This window comes from Halichoeres trimaculatus, unplaced genomic scaffold (genome assembly GCF_033239565.1).
Source record: "Halichoeres trimaculatus isolate MK-OKI-2021-1 unplaced genomic scaffold, fHalTri1.1 fHalTri1_scaffold_11, whole genome shotgun sequence".
Classification (NCBI taxonomy): domain Eukaryota; kingdom Metazoa; phylum Chordata; class Actinopteri; order Labriformes; family Labridae; genus Halichoeres; species Halichoeres trimaculatus.
In genome coordinates, this window is record NW_027437189.1 from 20,577,137 (window position 1) to 20,602,455 (window position 25,319).

General features: G+C 44.2%; 1 protein-coding gene across 4 annotated transcripts in view; it reads right to left on the minus strand.

The window, feature by feature from the left end:
• The window catches only part of samd11 (sterile alpha motif domain containing 11), a 54,976-nt gene that overhangs the window by 4,776 nt on the left and 24,881 nt on the right, over window positions 1-25,319 (minus strand). For all 4 annotated transcript variants that reach the window (XM_074682294.1, XM_074682293.1, XM_074682295.1 and 1 more), the window contains exons 5-10: window positions 20,223-20,315; window positions 15,500-15,664; window positions 8,532-8,685; window positions 2,798-2,913; window positions 2,483-2,561; window positions 423-1,195 (exon numbers count right to left, since the gene is read on the minus strand). In XM_074682294.1, coding sequence (XP_074538395.1) covers window positions 423-1,195; window positions 2,483-2,561; window positions 2,798-2,913; window positions 8,532-8,685; window positions 15,500-15,664; window positions 20,223-20,315 — 1,380 coding nt within the window. The remainder of the gene's footprint in view (window positions 1-422; window positions 1,196-2,482; window positions 2,562-2,797; window positions 2,914-8,531; window positions 8,686-15,499; window positions 15,665-20,222; window positions 20,316-25,319) is intronic.

Here is a 25,319-nt window from a genome sequence, read left to right on the forward strand (position 1 = left end):
TGGTTCTGATGATCTCAATGAAGGCACTTTTCCCTATATGCTCAGGGTTTACATGAAGCAGCTATAATGTGTTATTACACGTATGGGTGTGTTGTGTTGTGTGTATATGTGTGTGTATGAGTGTGTGTGAACAAACAACTCCCTCCTTCTACCCACGTGGCGGTGCTGCTTTGTGGTGAGTGTGAGAGTCAAGCTGGGGTCAGAGGCAGGGCCCCTAACAGGGAGAGGTCTCCACACTGGAGACACGCACACAGAGAGTGATACTAATGGGTTTCACATGTCTGCTTGCAGCTGTGTGTGTGTGTGTGTGTGTGTGTGTGTGTGTGTGTGTGTGTGTGTGTGTGTGTGTGTGTGTGTGTGTGTGTGTGTGTGTCTGTGCGTGTGTGTGTGTGTGTGTGTGTGAAAGAGAGAGAGAGTCTCACCAGTGTGGAAGTAAGGGTTGGCGTACGGGAATCCAAAGGGCAGCGTCTGGGCGTGCAGAGCAGGCAGCGGTGGCATAAACCCGGGCGGCAGGTGGTATTTCACGTCACTTTTGCCAAGTCCAGCCGTGAAGAGATGGTGACTGGGTGACTCTGTACCTGCTGAGCTACAGGGGGCACTAAGCCTCCCTGAGCCCTCCCCACCCTCCTTGGCACTATCACACACTCCCTTGCTGCCGGCCTCCTTACCCCCCTCTCTGTCTCTGGTTCTGCTGCTGGACGTGGCACTGACTCTCTCTTGCCTCTCCTCACACATCTCTGAGTCACTGTCAGAGTCCTTCATCTCTTCATCCAGCACCTCTCTTTCCACTCTGTCCTCTCTCCTTTCTGGATTGCCTCCTGCACGGTGCTGTGTTTTTGAGCCCCTGTGAGGGGTCTTCCTGGGCTCAGCATCTTGCCCCACCGTGGAGCTTTGTGCCTGGGTGTCTTTGGATGCAGAGGACGCTCCTGGTTGCTGTTGCTGGTGGTTGAGGGTTAAGAGAGGTGTTGCAGCCCCATGGCGAAGCACCAACATTGCATTTGAGCGGCGGGCCAGTTCCTCCCGGAGCAGATGACCTTCTGGGCTGTCGTGGAGGCTCCGCAGGGCTGGGTGGTCAGAGGGCAGGCTGGGTGGTAGAGCTCCTAGATGATCAGAGCTCAAAAGACGGTGTTGCTGCTGTCGCTGGTGGAGACTTTCCAGCTCTTTCTGTCTCAGCAGCTCTGCTGACATCTCAAGTCTGAACAGGAGGACACACAGGGTCAATATTGAACCAGTCAAATGTTTTATACAGAACTGCTCACATGGCTGTGGATTACTAATATAACAGTTTTATAAAATAAACCTCCAACAATCTACATCCATTGTCCAGACTTGCCCTTCACACAGAACACACACCTGGAAACAGTCTGAGGCATGGTCAGCAAATTCTTAAAGGTAAGAAAGGAGTAGCACCTGGGAAACATCTGTGACATATGACATCACTAAATACTGGATGATATTGTATCCACAAAATGAAAGAGTGGGGGAAAAGAACTTGGGGCAAATGGAAACATGAATGCAGTGTTAAAAATCAATTTCTTTTTCTAAATGGTATCAAACATTAACTGCTGCATTTGTTCATTATGAGCAGAATTTATTAAAGAATCAATTTTAAAGTACATTACTGCATCATTGGGGCATAGCGTGGAGGCAATCAGCCTGTAGCACAGTTGAGCTGATACTGAAGCCCAAGCTGCTTTAAAACAAGCTTCATGCTTAACTGTGTTTCTGGGTCAGGTGTCATCTTTCTCTTTACTGTTACCCCACATTTTCCTCCATGGGATTCAAGACAGAAAAGTCAAATAGACATAAAACAGCATGGGAACATGGTCAGCAACCATTTGGTAGAAGTATTGGACTGTGGGCAGGTGCTAAGACCTGTTGGAGAAGGAAACTGGCATCTTCATAAAGCTCATCAACTAATGGAAGCATGAAGCGCTTTGAAATCTCTTGGTGAATAGATCGGACACAGTGGACCAACACCAACACATGACTTAGCACCACAAACCACCACAGACAGAGGAAACTTCACACCAGACTTTTTTTTCTCTTCTGGCCCTTCTGATCCAGGAGTAGCTTGGCAGTGGGATTACGACAGCTATAGATACTGTAGACACCAGCCTCAGTCAAGCTCTCCTAAATTCTTGAGTCAGCTTTTTTTGATGAGACTCTCAAGGCTGTGGTGTCCCTGATGCTAGTGCACCTTTCCCTCAACACTTTTTCTTACAGTCAATCTTAAATGAACATGCTTTGATACAGCAATGTGTGTGTCTGCATCTTAGTCTCCCCAGTGACCGTCTTCTGGACAAATGTCAACTTAACAGTCTTTTTCAATTATTGTGGTTAAACGTACTGAACCAGACAGAGAGATGCATGTTAATTAGATTGAAAAAGAGATCAAATCAAACATGAAATTAAATGGTTAAATTTTTACAGACATAGTCCTTTGCTTTGTTTCTTTAACTGTGTAAAAGTAAACACACACCTGGCTAGGTTCTGCTTTCTCAACATCTCTTGCTGGCGGGCAAACATCTCAGCTTGAGCTGGTTGGAGGAAACCATAACCTGTGATAGGAAGAAAAAGAAAAATCAAACAACAGACAATGATGGCATCAGAAAAAAAACGTTGAACTCTCAACATAATTTAAATATGTCTACCTGCCTTTTCTGCTTACTCCAGACAGTCTTTATTAACTTATGTTAAGTTTCCAACAAACAGATCACAGTGATCATTTCTAGGTAAACATGCTTAAGTGTTCATTAATATTTTCTGCTTGGTCTCAGCATCATGGAGGACTCACCAGGGGCCTGGCAGAGAGCTGAGGGCATCCCCAGGAAAGGTGGCCGCAGGTGGGGTCCTAAGGCAATGTGAGGAGCAGTTGGAGGTGACAGTAGAGGTGGAGGGTGGGACAGATCTCTGTAGGCACAAACATTAAAAACAACATTAGAAACAGTTTTCCTAAATTCTTCTTAACTGTTTATTTGACCAGAGCATTATATGGATACATAATGCTAAATAAAGGATTTTCTTCTTTTAAAGGTAGCTGAGATGTTTTTGTGTGTCCCTCTGCTCTTAGGACATCCTAAGTCACCCTATGTGGGTGTATGCGTTTAATGTCACACCAATGATGCCATGTATTTTTATCGGCGGAGCTCCAGAGGCCCCAGTGTCGCCCCAGTGCCTCATCAGTCTTGTCACGCTGCAGCAAGTGCCGCTGGCCATTGCTGTACCCTGGACTGCAGTCTTTCCTTCCCCTGCTGCCACACACACACACACACACACACACACACACTCACACACAAACACACACACACACAACTTGAAGTCCACGCACATAATGAGGACTGAATGCACAATGCCAGTGTGTCATACTCCGACAGCTGGGGCGGCCCCTGTGTCTTGACCAGGGCCATGGGCTGAAGGACCTTCTAATTAACACTCATCCCTCCTCTCTTCTCTTCCTTTTTTTTTTACGCCCCTCTCCCTGTCTCCCTCCCTCCCTCTCTCTCACCCTCTCCAGGCTGCATTGAAATAAGTGAAAAGATGGAGCGTCCTGCAACCTCTGCCTCTGAAAAGGCCTCTCCATTATTGGCTTCGTCTTTTGTCCTTCTTGAGGGGGAAAGGCGCCTCTCGTCCCCCTCCTCTCTTCGTCTCAGGTTCTGTCTTATCCATTTTTTTTTCACTGGTCCTGTCCTTCCACTTTTCTTTGACCTCTGATAGTGTCTTGTTCTTTCCTTTCTTTTCTACACATCTCTTTCTCGCCATTTTATTCCCTCCTCTTTCTCACTCAGTCTCATCCTGTCTCTTTACCCCATCCTTGCTTCCTCTTTAAATTCTCTCATATTCATTCCTAATTCTTTTGCCTTAATCCTTCCCCTTATTTACTCTTACTTTTGTGTTCATTTTCTTGGGTACAGTGACATGCTTTTGGAGGAGAGAAGAAAATGGTGAGATGTGAGAGGGATCTGCACTTTGACGCTTTGAAAGTGTTGATGGGAGGACTGTATGTTTCTCAGTGTTTCAACCACATCTGTTTCAGGGCCTGAGCTCACTCTCCAGCTTCAAACCCACACCTTTTCTCTTCTCTCTCCTGAGCTGCATGCAATCACACCAATCAGTGCTCAGCTGTGTGTGACTGCCGCCACACTAAAGCATACATGGGAAACAGGATGAAAAAAAAAACAACAAAATCAAAACCAACACTGGGATGCATGCAACCGCAAATATTGTTTTGCAAACGTGTTCAAATTAGCTAGCGCCTGCAAGTCTCCTGCCTCACTGAATGTTGAGGGAAAAGCAGGAGGAACAGCAAAGAGGGAGAGCACTCATACAAGAGCACACGATGAGATGAGATGGGGGGGTGGAAGCCAGCTCTGTGAGGGTGGTGGTTGGAGAGGGGGTGAAACCATTCATCGATCGCCTCCGCCGCTGAAATGTTAATGCTAATCGTATAACCGCTCTCTCCGGCGGTGCCTCGCACTCCAGTGGCAGCTCCAATTAATCTTGGGTGAGGGCTGTAGCGCGTGACCCCGGAGCCGCAAGCACAGGCCCTGCTAGCCGCTGCTTATGTAATTACACCGCCCAGTGTGTAATCACCTGGCCTAATCCCTCGGGGCTAGCAATTAGCCTTGCGACACGCAGTTCCACAAGGCTACGCAAAGGCGCCCGCAAAACTCCCAACCGCCCCCACCATGGCTCCCGCATGCCAAACTCTCATCACCCCCAGCCCCTCTTTCTGATATTCTCTCTGGTTCTGCCTTCTCATTGCACCGCCCACCCTTGCCTACCGTTAGCCCGCAGATGAATAACGGTCAATTAAAGCTGCATGACTGGGGCTGCCAGGCGTCTGCACCACCATAATTAGGCCTAATCACGGGGGGAGAGAGAGGGAGGGGGAGAAAAAAAAAGGAGAGAAGGGGAGGAAGAGAAAGAGTGCGTCTGACGCTCCCTCCACTCCCTTCCTCAATCTCTCCCTCTCTTCCTCCTTTTATAGGAGGCAATTTTAAGGGAGGAGTGGCAGACATTAGTCGTTTTGCTTTGGGGATGTGTGTGTCTGTGTGACTCTGAGTGTATCTGTGTGAGTGTGTGTGTGGTTTTCTTTCTGCCCTATCTGTGCATTTTATTGGCAAACCACGAACATGCTATAAAAAGACGGGGCAAAAACATTCACCTTGTTTTTGCACGACTCAAAATGGAAGATGGGCTCATGATCATACAAAACTGTATCACTGCTCTCTCCCTCTCTTTCCATGTTTCTGTTTTTCTCCATCCTTCCCTAGCTGTCGGTCTCTCCGTGTGTGCGTATGTGTGTGTGTGTGTGTGTGTGTGTGTGTGTGTGTGTCTCCGCCTACAGTGAGGCCAGGGGCTCCTGGGGAATTCACTGGTGTGTGACGACCTGTCAGAGTGGCGACAGTGGTCCCGTCCCGCTGCAGCCTAGGCTGTGTGTGTGTGTGTGTGTGTTTGTGTGTGTGTGTGTGTGTGTGTAAGCGAGTGAGCATATGTGTGTGTGTGTGTGTGTGTGTGAGTGTGTGTGTGTGTGTGACAGGGCTGCCCTTAATGACGGGAGCGTGGGGGGATTAGGAGCGCCGCGCGGCCGCCCTCGGCTCCTTCTCCGCAGGAACACATTTACACAGGAAGCTCATTAAAATGGATGAGGCTCCCTCCACGCTTACTCTCGCTCGCTGGCGCTCTCCCTTCCTCCCTTCCTCCCTTATCTCACACTCTCTCGATCTCCACACTCCCTATTTTGGTTCATCTCTCTCCCTCTCAGTCACTTCGTCCTCTCTCCATCTCTTCTCTTCTATTTTCTTCCCTCTCTCAAACCCATTTAAAGCTCCCATGTTTTCCTCTCCCTCTTCCTCCTTTGCCCCCCCCCCCATCCTCCCCTCCCTCCTCCCCATTTGCCTTGCAGATGCTTGGTGAGCTTAGTGCCATTTAAGGCCAGACAAATGGAGCGCCAGGCTCTAAGCCCATCGAGCGGCCCTAATGATTTGTTTTTAACAATGGGCCCTAATGGGCCCCAGATAATCAATGATGAAGGGTCGATGGAAAGGTGAGCCACAGAGAGAGTCAGAGAGGGAGAGTGGGGGGGCTTTGTCACTTATGCACGTTCTCAGCCTCTGTGTGTTTTTTTTTTTTTTTTGCTCCTCACAAATTATACCAATTTTAATTTTCTCCTCACTTTACACTCACTCTGCTCACCGCTCTCTTAATTTTCTCCTTTCCTCATTTTTGTCTGGTTCTCTTCACTTAACGGCTGGTTGGTAAAGCCTGGACTCAAGACATACATGTAAACTTTAAACCCAAATGTATGTGGACATCATACAAACGTATTACCACAAAATAACTTCCTAATCCCACCTAAGACTAAATCTGGTGTAATGTTTGTGATTCACACCATAAGTTGGATAGGGTTTGCAGTAAAGTCGAGTTATTACCTCCGCCAAGGAGGTTATGTTTTTGGGACAGTTTGTCTGTTTGTTTGTCTGTGGACAACATAACTCAAAAAGTAAAAAACAGATCTTGATCATTTTTTAGGGAATCTTCAAAATGGGATAAGAAAGAGGATGATTAAATTTTGGATGTGATCCAGATCACTGTCCAAGATTTTTTTAGAGGATTCTTTATCATTGTGAGATAGGGCTGTTTTCACAATATAAGTATGTAACGCCATAATAAATGGTTGGATTGCTTTGCAAACCAATACAAGACAAGGTCACCATAATTTCTGAATATTCTGGATACTAAGATCCTGGATATGAAATATGTACTGGGTCATCATAACTTTCAACACTGTCAGGAAACAAATTATCGTACAAACCTGCAGCTAACACCAAATTGTAGCAGACAGTCTGCTGAAAGGTAGTATAACATTAAAGTAGGACTAAAGAGTTGCATGACAATCACAAAATGCTTGGCAGAGGTCTGTGCTCTCTGAGTGCTTTTCTAGTTTAGCATCAGACTGGGATCTCTGTGACTCCACAGACTTTGGTAGAAAAGTTAAGGGGCATAAATGAATTGTTCTAAAAGCTGATGCAGCACAGCTAGAAATACTTAATTTATGTTCAAAGATTCATTACCCCTACCTTAAGGATTTATCTTATGACAGATATGGTGAAGAGTTTGTCACTGAATATGTCTGTACTTCTGGTCTTGTGCCTGTCAACATTTAACAGCCTTTACAGTTTGCTGTTTCTTTGTTTTATCACTTTTCATCAGGAATTTTCTAACTTTATCTCTAGCTCCAGTGGTGAAAAGGGCTGTTTAACATATTTCCTCATTAATTTACCTTTTTATCCCCTCAAAAAAAGATTGAGTCAAAGGGTTAAAGAGGAGGATGGAGGAAGAGATGGATTGATGGAGGAAGAGAGGGTGAGTCCTAGTTAACTCTCCCTGGTCCTGTGTGGCTAATTACTCTGTGTGCTGTCGGAGAACAGCCGCGGCTCACTGACTACATTCATGCTGCACTACTGGCCTCTCACAAGCATGCATGCATACACACACACACACACACACACACACACACACACACACACACACACACACACACACAAATTAGCAGACATATTCACACAAACAAACCCAAATTCAATCCGCATAAATGAGCACACACGCAGACCGCCAGCTTGAAAAATAGAACAAACACACATTCATCCCCTCCCATCAACAAACTCACACACACACACACGCACACACGCACAATAAATACACCCCCACAGCCTCCCAGAGCTGTACCACACAGCGCCTGGCCGCTCAGCTTCCTGCTTATATCCCCACCACCCCCTTCAGTGTCTCACACACACACACACACACACACACACACACACACACACACACACACACACACACAAACAACACACACACTCACACACATCCTCCCCCCTGCTGCCGCACCGCCGGCCCATTATCGATCCCCCGCCTCTCTCCGCGCCACATAAATAATCGACAAGCAATTACCCGCCCACTCCCGCTGCCCCCGGCTTTGTTTGGGAGGCGCAGGGGCCAGCGCTGGGGGGAGAGGAGGGAGGAGAAGCTGGGGATGCAGGCGTGCAGCTCTACAGTTGTAGCCAAGAGGTTATTGGATCGTCAGTTCAGCCATGAATGTGGAAACACACATGCATACACAAGTACAAACGTGCACTGCGGCACTCTAAGGAAGCCAAATATGAGATCAGATCTTGTGAAGGAAGCCAAGAATTGGTAGAAATACGGGGGGAAATATGCAGTTGTGTTGTGATACAAGCTGGCAGGTGATTAACTTTTACTTTTTTACCCACTGAAAGGCTTTCTGAGGAAAAAAATCACAAAACAGTTCTGTTCCTCTGTAATTTTTACTTCAATGTTGCCGTATATATTTATATATATAGATGTGTATGTATGTGTGTGTGTGTTAAGGGTGTAGGTGTTGGGCTGCGTTAATGATGAATAATATTAGTTTTATTACAGGGCAGGGTCTCACTTGTGCGGTGTGTGCTTTGGCTGGGCTGACATTGAGATCTGGATTGGAGGAGACTGTGTCTGATCCTGTTTCTTACCTGTCAGGGTAATGAGCGTCCCGGTGCTGCGGCAGACCCTGCTTGCGTCTCTGACTGGACGAAGAGGAGCTGCCTGCAGAGGGCAGGTGAGCTTCTAAGGCGGCTGGATTCCTCACTGCTGCAGCCAGTGCTTCCTGTCGAGCCCGCAGCATGTCTGGATAAGAGGGAAGAGGAAAGACAGAATACAAGAAAGATGAGAAGAGTGGGTTGATGTCAAAAACAGAAAAAACATGAAAAAAAATGAATTCCCTTTAAGTGAGCATCCTATAAGTTTCTTTGTCTTTGAACCACAGACTGTATATAGAATGGACAACATGGCTCCACCATTTACCATTTTACGGGTTTGAAGCCAAAATTTAGGGATGGGTACCTAGTTATGTACTTTTATGGGTACCAACCAGATTCTGTTAAAGGCACTGGGCATCGATTCACATAAAATCAAAAGGTACCATGTTCAGGTACCTAAATGCATCCTTGTGACAGTGAGGGAGTGGAAGAGCAGGTGATTTTCCATGCTGGACATGAACACAGCATTTCAAAGTTATGTACTTGAAGAATAAATAAATAAATTTATTATTAAATAAGTTGATATTTTTTACCACATAAACACAAAAAAGTACTGAAAATTGGTACCGCTGAGTACCAGTACCAATTGCCAGGTACCAGGCATCCATACCGCATCATTTCAAACATGAAAGGTACCCATCCCTACAGCCGTTGGTAGGTGTTGTGTAGCCAGAGTCTGTGCAGTAGAGACTGTAGGGGATTCTGGGAGAATCTGAGTGGAGCTGGGTGACAAAAATATTACTTTTTTTTTTCTTTCCAGAGTCTCATCACTTCTTGACTCTACCTCCCAACATATTTTACAATCCCTGAAAAAAATACACAACAACGGCAGCTGTCAATCATTGTTAAATGTGATGTAAAGCCTTGTTTTTAACCTCTTGTAACTACTGAAAACAAAACTTTTCAGAAAAAGGAGGACTTGAATACAAGGCAGCCAAATGATATCTTAAAATCACCACAACAACCAGACGTGAGAAACATTTGTATGAGGTGTAATAATTTTTTAAAGTTTGACAACAGCCCATCTGGAATGACTGGAGAGCTGGACAATTTGACCTTTACAGCAGCCAGCCACCAGGGGGAGCAGTTTTTGTGTCGACCTCACACCTCAGGGCAAGATGATGTCCATTTTTTTTTACAGCCTATGCTTCAAACCAGTTGATGACGAAATAACAAAAGGAATTTAAAAACTTCATCACAAAGTATTATTCTTGCAGGTGTTTGCTCTGGTAGACCTTACAGTCTGTTTCATAACAAGCTTAAAACGTCCCAGAAAAGGGTCAACAGAAACGCAGCTTTATGTAGAGTATTTCTTCAATATAAGAGTAGCACTGACTTCACATTTCTCTGGCTTACAGTTGCTGGCTTATGTTAAGTGTGTTACATCTTAGCTGTGAGCATTAAAGTGTAAAGTTTTTAAAACTGCAGTCATGAATTTACAAAGTTTGCTATTGTCCTGCAGTGATTAATGTGATGGCGAAGCACAGGCATAACTAAATCTACCACTTTCCACATCCATTCACATTAATACTGAAAATGATTGTCAAGCATTTTGTAATCCCCATGTAATATGAGCATTAACAGACACACACCTAACAAGGGTAAACAAAGCGAATATTCTGGGCAGATGTGCAAAACCCTTCTTTCATACTGTTTATTTAAGCTGACCAGATCTGAGGGATGTGGAAGCTGGGGGACGAAAAGTGGAGAAATATGCTCAAACATCACACGCTGTATGAGTGTCTTAAACAATGCCCGCTGTTTTCATATGCACGAGCAAAAACACAACACAGACGCAGAATATTTTTACCCCTCCTCACCTCCACAACCACCTTCTCCCTCTGTCTCTTACTTGCCCTTGCTCCACCTCCTGCCCTCTCCTGCTCTTCTCTTTCCACTTCCTCCACTCTCATCCCCTCCCTCCCTCCCTCCCTCCCTCTCCAAGCAACCCCGGTTCCTGCTCGCCCTCGAAGGAGAAGAGGCCTCATCATTATCAGCCAGGCCAGGCCACACCAGGAGACACGGCTTCTAATGAGAGAAAAATCCATCCTGCTCTCTGCCTCTCCCTCTCTATCTCTCTCCCTCTCTCAATCTATCTATTCCCTCTCTACGCTCTCCCCCGTCCCCCCTCCCCCTCTTTTTTAATTAGACGGATCCCGCGGGAGCTAGGGGCCATTTCCGCCGCCGGTACGGGTGTGACGTGTGTTTATGTGTGTCTGTGTGATTTAGGTGCTTGTACGTGCGTTCCTCACTGTGTATTTCTGCATAGCGTGTGAGTGTGTGAGTGTGTGAGCGTGCGTGTGTGTGTGTGTGTGCTAAAGCAGTTGAGCAGGCGCCGGGCTGGGGGTGGAGGGTGAAGCGACAGATATTAATGCGGCCCAGCTCCGGTGTATCGATCTGTTTGCTGCGCCAGGCCGCAGGGGACTCGGCTGGCGGCAGACGAGGGTGTGTATGTGTGGTTGGAGGTGGAGGGGTGAGGGTGGGGGGGGGTTGTGAGAGATAAGGGAGGGATCAGGGGAAGCTGTAGCCCTAGAGCACACACACACAAACACACAGAACACTCACATACATGTTGCAGAGGGGACAAGGTGGAAGAGTTCACCTCTGAGAGTTTCACGGGGTCACCACCCTTCCTCCTTAATTATTTTGAAACATTAAGTGAGGTAAAGGGGAACCTTTAGGATTTAGTATTACGTTTTAATAAAGCTTAAGCATCTCTTAGCCAATGTTCACCAGTATGCTTAAATCCACCACTGCATAGATTGGGATGACTCTTCAGTGGTTAAAACGTCAAACCAAGAGGGAAACTTTGGGGTGAACACCTTAATGAATGTCTCCCATCAGAAAACTACACTTCCCATAGTGCAATTTAGCATCCATTCCAAGACTTCCTTTTCTAGATTTTCTAAAACAAAACAAAAAAAATCTTAAAAATTTCCAAAGCAACCAAAGCAGAAAATACTTGATTAAAAAGCCATGTCCCAACCCTAAACCTCGTTGAATAAAATGTTCATGAAATCATACATGCTGAAGAAGAGAGTGGTATAATACAGGATAAAGTGCCCCCCTTAATTTATAACAAACTAATAACAGTCCCAGAAGGTGAAAGTTTTTGATTGGATCTGGGGCCCAAACCTTATCCCACATGAGTTCCCCTTCACACCAAACCAGGGCTAGATTTATGAAATAGTAGAAATTTATTTACTTTGATGAACATTTGCACTCAGATTTTTTTCCATTTTGCAGTAAATTCAGTAGGAATGGACTGATTATCGGCCGGGCCGATTATCGGGGCCAATATTTGGCATTCAGGGCATATAGGCATTAGCCTAATCTGACGGCCGAGATGAAACTCATACTGAAACCCACAAAACTGTGTTGTTTTGGCTCTGATGCCTCTCTGCTTGTCTACCCTATGGAAGCCCTAGATGGTCATTTAAAACCAGTCATGTAAAACTAAACAGAAAATTAATTTAACTGCATTACATGCCTGTAAAAGGCAGTACAAACTCAATTCTGTCCAGTTTTATTTCAGTTACATAGACATTTTGAAAACTTTATTGACTGTAAAAAACTTTAGCTATTTATTTTTTAAGTTTTCATTTAACTTTTTAAACATGCTGGAAGCCTGGGAGCTGTTTAATAAACATATGCTTGAAGGCATTTGATTACAGTTAAGTGTTGGAGTTAGTATTTCTCAAAATTTCTTACACCAAATAAATATCGGCTTCACTGCAAAAAACTGAAATCTTATCAAGTGTTTTTGTCTTTTTTTTAAGTGAAAATCGTTTTATTATACTCGATATGAGCCACTTTCAACTTATCAATCCAGAAGAATGTCTTGTTTCAAGTTATCAGAGTACAAAAATGAGGTTTGAATCGCTTGTAACCAGTAAAAAAAAAAAAAAATATTGGTCTATCTCTAAAATTCAGCAAACATTCACTCCAACACTGTCTGTTCTCCCAGCCCCCACACTATATCGCCAGTTCTCTTTCATGTAAGAGAAGAGAGGGGTCACCTGGGGCCCTGCCCTTCCTTGTGTGTGTGTGTGTGTGTGTGTGTGTGTGTGTGTGTGTGTGTGTGTGTGTGTGTGTGTGTGTGTGTGTGTGTGTGTGTGTGTGTGTGTGTGTGTGTGTGTGTGTGTGCGTGTGTTTTCGGACTAGGTACTCAGATGCAGGATTTCCCCCTCCAAAAACTATTTGAGTTGCAGCTGCTCCAACACAAGAGGAGAGTCTCTCCAACTACAAATTAAATGCTTAATTGAAGATACATAAACACACACACTCACACACACACACACACACATCTCTTCATTTTCCCCAAGTTATTTTGGGAGGTCCCAGTTTACCGCTTGGACCCATCCTGCTTATCCCTCTATTGTACCGCCCCATTTTTCTCACAGCCATCATTCCTGGAGCTGGGCCCAAATCCCCTTCGCTAAGCTGGGTTTTCTCAGCACGAGAATGCAAAGGAGTGCTGCTCTGATACAGCTTGGCCGGCCTCGTGATGGATTTGGTGGATTGGCAGGTACACAAAAGACGACATCCATCCTCCAAAGCACCAGAAAATTAAGTATCTTTTCAGGAAGCGGTATTTAGCCAGTATCACGGGCTTAGCAAGCTGTAAATGTGTGGTGGGTTTGCTGCAGAAACCGACTTTGACTATCTGTGCTTTGACCAATCATGTGACAAAGTTTGGAGCCCTTTGGGATAACGATGAGGAGGAGGAGGAGACGTTGTGTTAAGCTTCATATTTCAATTCTGACTTAACTAAAGAAGACAAAACAAAAGCACAACCCTTCCATCAGCCCCTCCCTCCACTTTCATCTGGATCACTACCCCCACCTCTCTTTTCCCCTTCTCTCCCCTTCTCTCCCCCTCTCTCCCCGCTTTCATCATACGAGGAGCGAGGGAAAGCCCTCCTGGCCATTTCTACCCTCAACCCCTGAACATTCAGCTTCCCTCCTCTTCTTTTGCCCATCAGGTCCAAAGAGAGCCCCTCAAACAACACCTTGCACCTACACATTCATACACACATCCACACATCGGCAGAGAGTTCCTCCTCACCCCTGCTTCCTTCACGCACACACTTTAATTTTCTGTGCCCGACACTTCAAACACATGAAAGGATGCTCTGCGGGGACCAAGGCTAAAGGGAAAGTTGGAGGTGGGGGTAAGGGAAGGGAAGGGAGGTGTTGAGGAGGAGGAGGGGTATAAAAGCAGTGCTTGAGATGGAGATGTATTAGAGATGGAAGAAGCAGTTGGGGCAGCCCAGGGGGGAAGGAGGGGGTTCACAGGGGCCCCATCTGAGACCAGGTCAATGTCAAGGAGCTCTTGCAAAAGTGATTCAATCGGGCTCTCCAAAGACCAAAATCAGCCATCCTCCTGTCCCACCTACTGGATTGTTAGAGTCCAAGAGTGTTGGTTTCGTAACAAACTCAAACTGCTTACACAGAAGGATAGTTGTGAATTTAGAGTTATATGAAGTTTTTACCTCTGTTAGCCATCAGTGGTCAGAGGGAATACGTTGCAAAGCGTGGGGTCAAGGGTAAACCTATAACACTTCTTGCAGTAGAATTGATTTATTCACTGCTCTGTTGTCACTGCTGCTCCATCGTTGGGTCTCTCCTGGTTTCTCTCTACTCTATTTCACTTGTTTTTGCAGAATTAAAAAGACATAACCAACATGGAGAGTGTGGGGCAACGAAATGATTGGGGTTGTGGAACTGAAGGCAGGGAGAGTGTCAGTATTGCACCAGCGTGTGCCTCATACAGCGGCGCTTCTGGGAAAGGAAGCCAATGATCGGACTGCACCCTTTGCCATAAAACCCCCACAATGCACTGCCTTTCACTTCAAACTCCTTGAAGACACGGGAAAAGGCAATTAAAGCATTTATAGGCTTCGCCCCCAGATTTGCAGCCAGCAATTAAAAATCATTACTAATCAAATAAAATGAAAGGAGCTCAAAACTACAGGCAACGATTGGATTTATGCCACTGCCAAAAAGCTCATAAAGACTTTTAGGACTGAATTTTACATTTGCAATGAAAATGTGAGGGAAAAAAAGAACATTTAACAGCAGGCAGAGTGAAATGAATGAAAAGCCAACTTGTAAAATTTAAACCAGGTAACTTCTCTCTTTTTTTCTTTGCCTTATCACTCTACATTTCTCATAGGCTTAATGCAGGGAGTTTTGTGTGCCTGTAGAAACTCAGAAAAACTGGGACACACTTGTGGTTTCCAGAGTGTTTGGAGATTTAGAGGGTTGGCAGGCAGCCAATGAGAGCTCACGGATCAATCGTGGCGTTGATGCATGCAATGGCTTGTGGGTGTTGTTAACAACGGAGAGCCATGGTGGTCAGAAATCACCCTGAGTGACACTTTGACACCGGGTGGGCAAGCACTGCAAATAGAAATGTCAGCTGTCTCCATGGCCAGGCTTTACAATGGCAGCAGTGTGGCACACCTTAACATGGCACCCTGAACACTGTGCTGCACTCCAGGGTTACAAAGTAGCTCTGCATCTCACCGACGTGGTGACAGGTGATGGAAGAGGTGACGGGGTTTTTACAGAAGCAGGTGAAGGGCTTCACAGGGAAACTCTCAAAAGTTCAGAGTAAATCTCAAGTTTCCTCAAACTAACTCTAAAGTAACTTCAAAATAAAGAAGCTAAAGTAAAAAATCTTCTTGATCTTTCATCAGCCTTTTCTTACTGTCAGAAAAGGGAAAACCTTTTTCCTTTTTCGAATTTAAAATCTGCACCGAGCTATTGATGTAACAGAGAAAAAACCTACGGCACAAAGTACTGCATGTTTGAAAGCTAGTTTGATGACAGTGAGCTAGATCATGATCACACATAAATGCACACATATATCTTCAAATTCAGAGGATGTGGACTAACCGTGGCCAGGGAGACCCATACTGCTCGCCAGCTGGTAAAGCCGTTGTTGCTGCTCCTCATAGGAGCCGTGCTCACTGAGCGCTGACATCATGCGCCTGTAGTGCTCCTCAGGGCTCATGAGGCCGTGGCTGCCGCCTGCCTCCACCGCCGGGCTTTGAGAGTTCTCTGTAGTGAGGACAGAAAGGGAAGTGACTGTCAACATCCAACTAAACAGAGATGAATAACAATGGAACAACAGTCTGATTCCTCCCTGGTGACTAAATGAGACAAACTGAACTCTCTTTTCAACATTAGCCTCATTTACAGTACATTCTCATCCGTGCTGACACTCAGATCATCAGGAACTTTTCTCAAGCAGATTCTTGCATCAAATCCACACTTTGGGCAGCCCACAGTTTTTCAAATTCTTTAACTTAATATCCAACATTAAATCTAAGGATATCACTACCACAGAGCACAGCTGCTAAGCTAGCTCTGCAAACTCCATTACCAATTTCCCAAAAAAAGGAACAATCCAAAAACTTAATCTGGTAGGTCATCCTGATACCTTCTTACTATCTGCTGCTTTGGAATGAATTGTTTATTTTGTTATTGTTGTTTTACATATTAAAGCTGGTGTTATTTGCACATGACCCTCGCATGACCTCACTGCATCCACACACAGAGCAACGCATGAAAATGGATAAGGGTGAGTGACTTTATAGGATTTACTCTATTGTATTTTTATTTTTAACACACAACCAAAATAATATATTAAAAAAGGTACAGCTTCTTATAATGTGTGAGGAATTTTCTGAAGTGACCTTTTTTTTTTTTCAAACATATTTTTATTGAACTTTTATAGTGCAAAGCGAAAGTAAAAAAAAATTAAATCTTGCAGTAGTAAAAAAAATAAATTAATAAAAATAAAAACAAAACAAATCAATACATAACAGACAGACAACAAATAAATTAAATATAAAATAAATAAATAGATAATAATAATGATAATAATAACAACAATGATCTGGGAGTCTTTGATGTCTATATCAGATATTAGATCACCAGTTAGGAAAAGAGAGAGGGCAACAAGACAGTATTGTAACAACACCTCTCCTCAGGCTGAGAATCACAGTCACTTTCTCCAAGCCATGTCAATAAGTCCTATTCTCATCCTTTGAGATCTTGTGGATCCAAGATATTTGAGGAAAGGGTCCCAAGTCCAATAAAATAGAAAGGGTTTGTCTTTATGGGGCTGTAGAAAAGGCTTCCTAAAGTGACCGTTTTTAAGAACCCAAACCATCTAGTCCAAAGGTAAGAGGGATCAAAAAACAAGTACAATCTGAGCACATAGTGTTTAACACAGCAAAGGACATTTAACTGTTAAAGCTCACATCTGTGTGTGTGTATGTGTGTGTGTTTATGCAGTGTTAAGTGTTTTGAGGATGATGTGCAGTGTGATATCTATCCGGCTGTCAGTCCCCACACTTAATCTCTGCCTCTGACCTCCCCCCTCCCTCCCTCTGTCAATAGTAACATGATCTAAGGTAAGGCCGGTGGGGGGGATATGGGAAGGTGGTTAGGGAGTTAGAGGAGGGAGAAAGAAGAGGAGGAGGAGGGAAAGGCAGAAGAAAGCAGGGGTTATTTTTACCACCCTCCTTCTCATTGAAACCTGAGCCTGGCCCCGGGCAGGCGAGCAGGAGTGGCGCTGAGGAGCGGAGGTGGTGCTGCTAGCGCTGGTGGGGGAGGAAGCAAGCATCTCTGTCTCCACCGCCAAGCTCCAGCTAATCCACCCAAGGTCCTCAAGTGTATTTATGCGTGTGTGTGTGTCTATGCCTGTGCACACAACAAGTCTGTGTCTGTCTAAAGTTTTCTCACTCTCTAAACACAGCAGGGGGTACCGACTTTGCAACAGAAGAAAAACAGACATCGTTAACACAGCAGCATCCAATCCCTCTCGCTACATACAAACGCTATGCTTTCTGTCTTCCTCCCTCAATCTATTTCTCCACCTGCATTAGTCATTAAGACTTAGCACCTGCCAGCCAAATCAGAGGCAAGATGCAGCACAGGTAGAGAAACAGGTAAAGGAGCAGAGTCAGGGTTTGGGTGCAGACAGGGCTCAAGGTTAAGACACAGAATCAGCAGTGTTTAGTAATGGCTTAAATGTGCTTCCCAGAACAGCAGCATGAAAGATACACACTCCCACAAATGTCACTACCTGTCTCTTATGGAAATATTCAGTGAAAAACAAATATGTGAAAGATGTATACAGGGGTTGTTCGCTTTTGAAGCCAAAAACCACACAACATGAGAACAGAGGGTCAAAATAAATAAAAACACCTGAGCTCAATTTACCTTAAAAGGGAGCAAAGTCTAATCCAGGAACACACACACACACACACAGATAAACACAAACACACACACACAAACCCACACTCACAAAAACTCATGCATCTTTCAGAAGCTGGGTTGTGTCTAAGTGAGGCTTTAATGGCCAGAGACGACTGCAGAGGAAGAGGCTCCAGGCCTGGCAGCCGGGGGTCAAGGGTCATCGAAAGGTCAACACAAGGCTCATTCTGACACTGGAATGCATTAACACACTTACCCACTCCCCATTTAACATATGACAAATTGTTTTTTGCTTTGATTGTCAAAACTTATCTGAGCTATGTTTAGTTTTTTTTGTTTGCTGTGGGTGTCGGTTGGCTAGCTTGTGCTCCTGGAGTGTGTGTGTCTGTGTATGTGTGTGCTTGTTGTGCTGATGTCTTTAGAGATGTGGTGAGCTGTCCTTGGTTTTGTGGTTTTGCCTTCTGTATAATGCATCAGTCAGGAAGTCTTTCTCAGAAGCCCAGAGGGACAGGCCTAGTAGCTGCTCAGGCTCCATGCCGGGCGCCGAGTTTCACACCGCATGAAGTACATATGAATAATAGAGGACGACGACCGGATTTAAGCGTGGTGGAGGCGCATTGTCTTGCCAAGGTGTGCCTTCTCAAGATTCATTATTTATGTTCTTGTCTTATGTAAAGCAGATGAAAAGCTATCAATAGAGCGTTTGCATTAAGAATCAGCTGAACATGAAGCCTGATTGTGATTGTACCTGTAGGGGCTAATATCAAATATAAACTAGGGCTGTCATTTTACCGCATTAATTAGACTAATTAATTACACCGCAAATTAACGCATTATAAAAATTAACGCAGATTAATCTAGTTCCCAAGCCCGCTGGGAGTTCAAAGACGCACTTATTTTTAAATGTCTGGCATTTACAAACCGTGTGTCCTACTTGGAAAAAGAGGTGTTCTTGTCAGATTTTCAAATTTCCGATGGTCCCTGAATGTATCACACGTGACGTCAGCAACATGCTTTAAACCGGAGGGAGGGAAGCGAGAGTTGTTTGTGACTGCCGTCCACATCACGTTTATTCACTCGTCCTTTTTGAAAATCTGCAGAAAATCAACCTTTTGCTCTAGCTCAATTCTGTAAAAAACAGATAATTCTACACTCTTTACTGCATTAAACAAGCCCTGAATGATCGATATATATCCTGTATTTAAATCTAAAGAATTCTTTGAAAATTTGCTTCCATCTTCCTGGTGTCATGTTTCAGCTTGGGGCTGCTCTGCACCAATGAGCAACAGTTTGTGTGTTCAGAGCATGTTAAACTGAAAATACTTCACTTTTCTTTGATCCAAGACTTGAATTAAGTGTTTTGTAAATAGTTCCTCACAGTTTTTAGCCTTTAGCCCTGGTTTTCCTGACCTCATAGAAGTATAGAAGTTCATATTGCAGTGAAAATCGAGTCAACATTGAGTAAAAATGTGACAGAAGCCAAAACCGTCCTAAAAATCAAATCAGCTTATCTTAGGTGCAGGAATGTGTAGATTTTGTAAAGATAGAACCATAAAACTTTTTTCATGTGTTCCTTATGCATCAGGGTACCTAAAAATGTGTTGTATACATTCCCACCTTATTTTTAAATGTTTTTTTAGTGTCTTGGAATTCAAATTCTTTATTTTGGGACCTTAAGCAGATATGAGATTAAAATGCGATTAATTAGATTAATTAATTACAAATCCTGTAATTAATTAGATTATTTTTTTTAATCGCCTGACAGCACTAATTTAAACATTGGAAGGTCACTTTCAAACGCATTTGAGTCTTTTCTACTTCACTGTTTTAAAGAGATGGAGGTTAAATGGTGGGACACAATCATTACCCCAGCAGCAGATTTAAAAGTAACAGAGCCAAGCGGATGGACAAGTTTAGTCTTAGAGTTTGTTCATTTTTCGTGCCTCTGTTGCTTCTGCAATGATGAAAAACAATGATGACGTAATGGGGAATTTTGGATAAAGTGCTGTTGCAAAATGAATCAAACGGGCTGTTCATAGTCAGGATTGTTTACCCTCCACCGTCTTCATCTGACCTCTGGGTCTGTGCGACAGTTTTTATGAGAGCGTAATGAGTTTACCAACACGGCAAAGAAGTGTGTTGAGATGAAAAAGTGAGAATGTGTAGCTGCTTGTGTGTATGTCTGTGTATCCGCTTTCACACGTACCCTAACAGACTTGACAAGAAGCAGCCAAACCAGTGACTAAATGTTTGTCCATGTTTCTCTACAGCTTTTCTTCCTTTTCCTCTGCAACACTATCATGTTTGTTTCTTTCCAAATAATTACACTTAATTCTCTCTTTAAATGCTTCCTTTCTACATCTGTAACCTACAAACATACTGTGTGGTTTACCTTTGGGAGATACACTGCGTGACTTCTTGCTGTCTGAGGGACACTCGCTGCTGCTGTTGGGTGAGAAGCTTCTTCTCTTGCCTAGAAGGTCATCTGTAAACACACAAGAAGAGGGACAGCACGGTCAGGAAGTACTCCAAAATAAAGGCCTGAAATTGACGCACTTCTTAACATCAGCTTATGAACATGGCAGCTGCTTGAAAACACAGAGGGGGGAAGAAGAGCCAAAATGAAAAGAAGGCAGGAAAAGAAAAAAACAGAGCAGGTGAAGCAAGCCACTGGCGTCTAAAGATATACTTGGTCCATCAGATATGAGAGGGGCCTGTGCTGCTGTGAATGATACATCTGCCCAGCGTGTTTGTGTGCCTGATATTTAGGTATTATTTATCTAACTGAGGTATGAATGAAGGTCCTCTCTTAATGCATCCTCCAGTGTCTCTGTCCAACAGTCTGTCCTCATGTGTTATCACTGTTCTTCTTTCCTCCTTTTTCCAGATGTTGGAACAAAAGCCTCTGAGTGAACCAAAGTGCATAAGAGCCCCTCAGCTGCAGGAGAAATTCCTCTCATCCTGCATTATGTCTTTATCATGTCTTTATTTTACATCAACACCATCTACGTGCCCTGTCCCTTCTTGCTGTCCTCATACAAACACGTGTGGTCTTCAAATCTTTTTCACCGTCTACTTCTTTCTGCTCTCCAACACATCACTGAATCAGAACCCCCCCCCCCCTAACAGCCTCCTCTTCATCAGCCTTGTTCTCCCCCTTCCTCCTCCCCTGCCACCAAAGAGGAGCATCTAGTGTATAATTACGGCACCCCCTACTGCCTCTTCCTCCTCCTCTCCTCCCCTCTCATCCCTCTGTTCCTTCCCGCCCATTCACCCCCCCCCCCCAAACACACCTCAAATCAATACAGGCCTAATCAGCGAGGGAGGGGATGCAGAGCACATCGCACGCAGCGCCGGCAGGAAGGAAAAAGCCGTTTGTCATTGCGCTCTCGCTCTTTTTCTATCTCTTGCACCTCTGCTTTTTCTCTAACTCGGCTTCTTCCACCACTCAGACAGCCAAGCCGCAACAGCAACTGCTTCCTTTCTCTGTTTTCTTGCTTTCTCTCTCACTTCTCTGTGTGTATTTTTAGGGATGGGGGCAATGTTTTTTTCCTTCCCTTAAAAAGAAGGGTTTCTCTCTATCTCCTTCTCTCTTTGTGTCTGTCTCTTTTTCAACAAAGCAATTTTTCATCATTTGCACAGCATGTGTAAACAGAACAGAGAAATGATGAACTGAGGTAAAAAGAAAAAAAAAAGGAAGAAAAAAGGCGTAATTTCAGTGCAGTACCAAAGCTAGCAACATTTCTGTCATGTGTTCACTCCTGATATTTTTGTTACCTTAGCAACCAGCAGACAGGCATCAACAGAGAAGTAGAGCAGGAATGGAGTCTGACCTTTAACCTATCACCTAAACTTATGTTCTTTCTTTCCCATAACAAGACACAGATAGACGGCAAGGGGAAGGAAACGGAGACTTAGACAGGACTCAGAGGATTTTGTTGGGCTGCTGCAGGAGGCCTGGTGTTGATGAGAGGTCAAGCAAGCAAACGATGCAGGGAGAGAAAGGGAGCAGGAGGATGCTCACTAATGATCCCGTGTTTGATGTTGTGTCTCAAGTCCTGAGGAGATCCACTCCCAATACCGTCCGAAAGAGACAGGAGGGGGAGTGGTTCGAATGGACACAAAGACACTCATACCTTGTCTCAAATGTCTTTTACACTTTCTACATTTTACATTGGTCCTTTAAAGAAGGGTCTCCATCTCTCCTATTAGTGAAACGCTAACAAAGACAGAGAACCCCCATTTCCAAAGCCCCTCTCTTTCCAAACACATACACATGCTAACACCCACAGCCAGAGCCTCTCATGATCAAACACACACACTTGAGTCGTCTCTTGAGCCAACCTCACTCAAGACACCGCGTCTCCTGAGCCGGTGCCCAAGGGCCAGAGATTTGAGGGCGGAAAGCTTTTAAAGCCAATTAAATGGGGCTTCTTAGAGCACCGGCGCTCCCTTTTAATGCCCAGCCCTAAGCTCAGCTAGCGCCGATGCTAACCCTTTTACTCCCACTAACACCGATTATAGACAAGTTTGCTACCCTGGGAGATTCTCTATAACCTAAAGTCTAATGTTCCTGAAGAATAAAGGGTTATGGAGTCGAGAGTTTTATTCAGAGGCTGTGATGTTACCTGCTCAGACAGTCTAATGATGTAGTGAATAGAGCTGTGTTATGGCTGTTTCTTTTTTTGGCATTTCTGGTCAACAAACAGTCTCCGGCTAACTTTGTGTAACTCAGCTTTGTCAAATTGAACACAGTATTCGAACCCCTGCCTCGGTTCCTCTTGCTAGTTAACCTTCTCCTTCTCTGGTGTTCCCCCCACTGAGAGAAAAGAGGGATGAAAACAGAAAGACAGACAGAGAAAGAGGGAACAGCAGGACCTAAAACACTTTTCTTTCATGTGACAACACCAGGGCGAATCATCAGGCAGGGGAGCGTTCCTCTTTTTCTCCCTACTCACTGATTTCCTCTCCTCCCTCAAACTTTAGTCCTCTTCCTCTCCTCTCTCCATCCCATGGAGCGTGGTGACAGCTCAGACAGCCAGACTCCTTAATTCCTCTCTTACTCCGTTAATCTGTCATCTTTATCAGGCCGGGGAGGGGGAAGCTGCGAGAGGAAAAGGGGGGGAGTGACAGGCGGGGACGTGGGGTGGGCCGCCAGCCGCAGCCCCCCGATCAATCTCCACATTACAGCTGACAGAATGGTGCTAATAACTTATTGATCCCCCCTCCGTGCGCCGGGGCCTCCGCCGGCCCTGAAAGCCCTGCCATTGATTGGCTTACAGGCCGATGCAGCTCGGAAAGGGAGGGGAGGAGGAGGGAGGGAGGGCTGATGGCGACTGATGGAGGCGCTCCTGTTCACTAAAGGGAGGATGCAGCACTGCCAGCACGTGCACATGTACACAAACAGCAGCCCTGATCGGCATGTATGACTTTTCACTGGAGATATAAAATTAAAAGGGATAAAATAGGAAAAGGACCAAAAAGTAAAAAAAAGAAGGTAAATATGAATTTGAAGTAATCAAACCTAAAATGTCTGACACTTTGTTTACTCTTATAAAGATTAGTGATGGACTTTCAAACTTAAGTCATTGGACAGAGAACAGGACAAGGTAAGAAACTGAGGAGATGTTGAGGAGTGACACACTAAAAGACTAGTGATCAGATTCAACACCCTCCCTCCAGACTACAACTTCTGCAAGGCCCAATTTAACCACTTAGCACTAAAACTTACCTTTACAAGGCAAGATTAGATTTAATAAAAGTTCCTTTAAAGTTCATCGCAGTTATACAACACTATAAAAAAAACTACAGACTGTTTATCATTTGCTGTATACAACTTTTCTGAAGACCCTCAGTGAGGTTCAGTAAGTCTGTCCTGTTGAGTTTATCTGGAGCCCATAGAAGTTATTACCGCAACAGTAATTTTTCGACTATGACAGTCAATGCAATGTTTTAGAACATGGTTCGTCAAATATTTAATTGAACAAGATTAAATACTCTGATAAAAGATCGAACCATAAGTGATCAACTCAGATAGAAAAAAATCTGTATTAAACAACACTTGTTAGTGTTATGTTCTGATGCTTTAAAACCAAATATTTCCGATGTGGAGACTCAAAAATGGTAACCCCCATTACAAACACTACAGTCCCTTATTGCTATGCGCCCACCCAGCAAACCAACCAACCAACCAGCTGACCAACTAATCTTTATTCAGATTTCTTCAAATTATAATAAATATAACAGAGTTTGCTTCGCAAGAAGAGCAAGTCTAGACTATACTCTTTTTCATACTATATCCAGTATTAGTCCACTATGCTCAGGCACATGACAACACCTGACAACAGTGTTGATGATCAATTATCTTTAACAAGGGGGAGTCTTGAGCAGAACCAAAATCAAAGGGCAAAGCAACCTGTTCTTTACATCTTAATATGTAAAGTGTTTTGTGATAACATTTTTAATGTTCTAATGCAATGTGAATAAAACTACTTAAATATTTGAAAACAAACAAAAGTATACCAGTGTCTGTTCTTTAAATACTTAAAAAACCAGGAAGGTTTTTTAAGTGGGGTTGAATGAGGTACATTTAAACAAAGAGGATAATGGCCCCCATTGACCCTTTATGATGTAGCTGACCAGAGTGCCAACACAGAACCCTATGTGGAGTGTGATGGGCTTTTATCTTTGCTTTCAAAGATTTTTTCAGCTGCTCAAATCCCTCGTTTGATTTAAGATTGCTGACAGTCCTTTCTGACCATGGACTGTAAAAAATTTTTTTTTTAAAAAGTCATCTTACTCGGCTTGAAATGAAGTTGCCATAAAAACTGCTCCCCCTAGTGGCTGGCTGCAGTTTAGGTAAAAAAAATCCTTCTCTCCAGTCATTCCAGATGGGCTGTGGTCAAACTTTAAAAAATGAATACACCTCGTAGAAATGTTTCTCACGTCCAATTGTTGTGGTGATTTAAAGATATCATTTGGCTGTCTTGTATTCCAGTCCTTTTTTTTTTTTTCAGAAAAATTTCATTTTGATTAGTTATAGGAGGTTAAAAATTAGGTTTTACCTCATGTTTAACGATGATTGACAGCTGCCATTCATATGCATTTTTGGGGTGACACTGTAAAATATGTCAGGAGGTAGAGTCAAGAAGTGATTAGACTCTCGAAAGAAAAAAAAATACTTTTTTTTTTGTCACCTTGCTCCACTCAGATTCTCCCAGAATCCCTCACAGTCTCTTCTGCGCAGACTCTGGCTGCACATCACCTACCAATGGCTGCGCCTGTGACAGGGGTATTTTGGCTTCAAAATAGTATAATGGTAAATGGCGGAGCAACACTGTCCCCTCTATATACAGTCAATGCTTCTGACCCACACAACAGACCACACTGCAAAACAAGACGCAAAGGTAAAATGAGTTGGACTATGAAGCACTGTGCTAAAGAGAGGGGTTAGACCTTTGTCAGACAGAGCACACACTTTAAACAGACG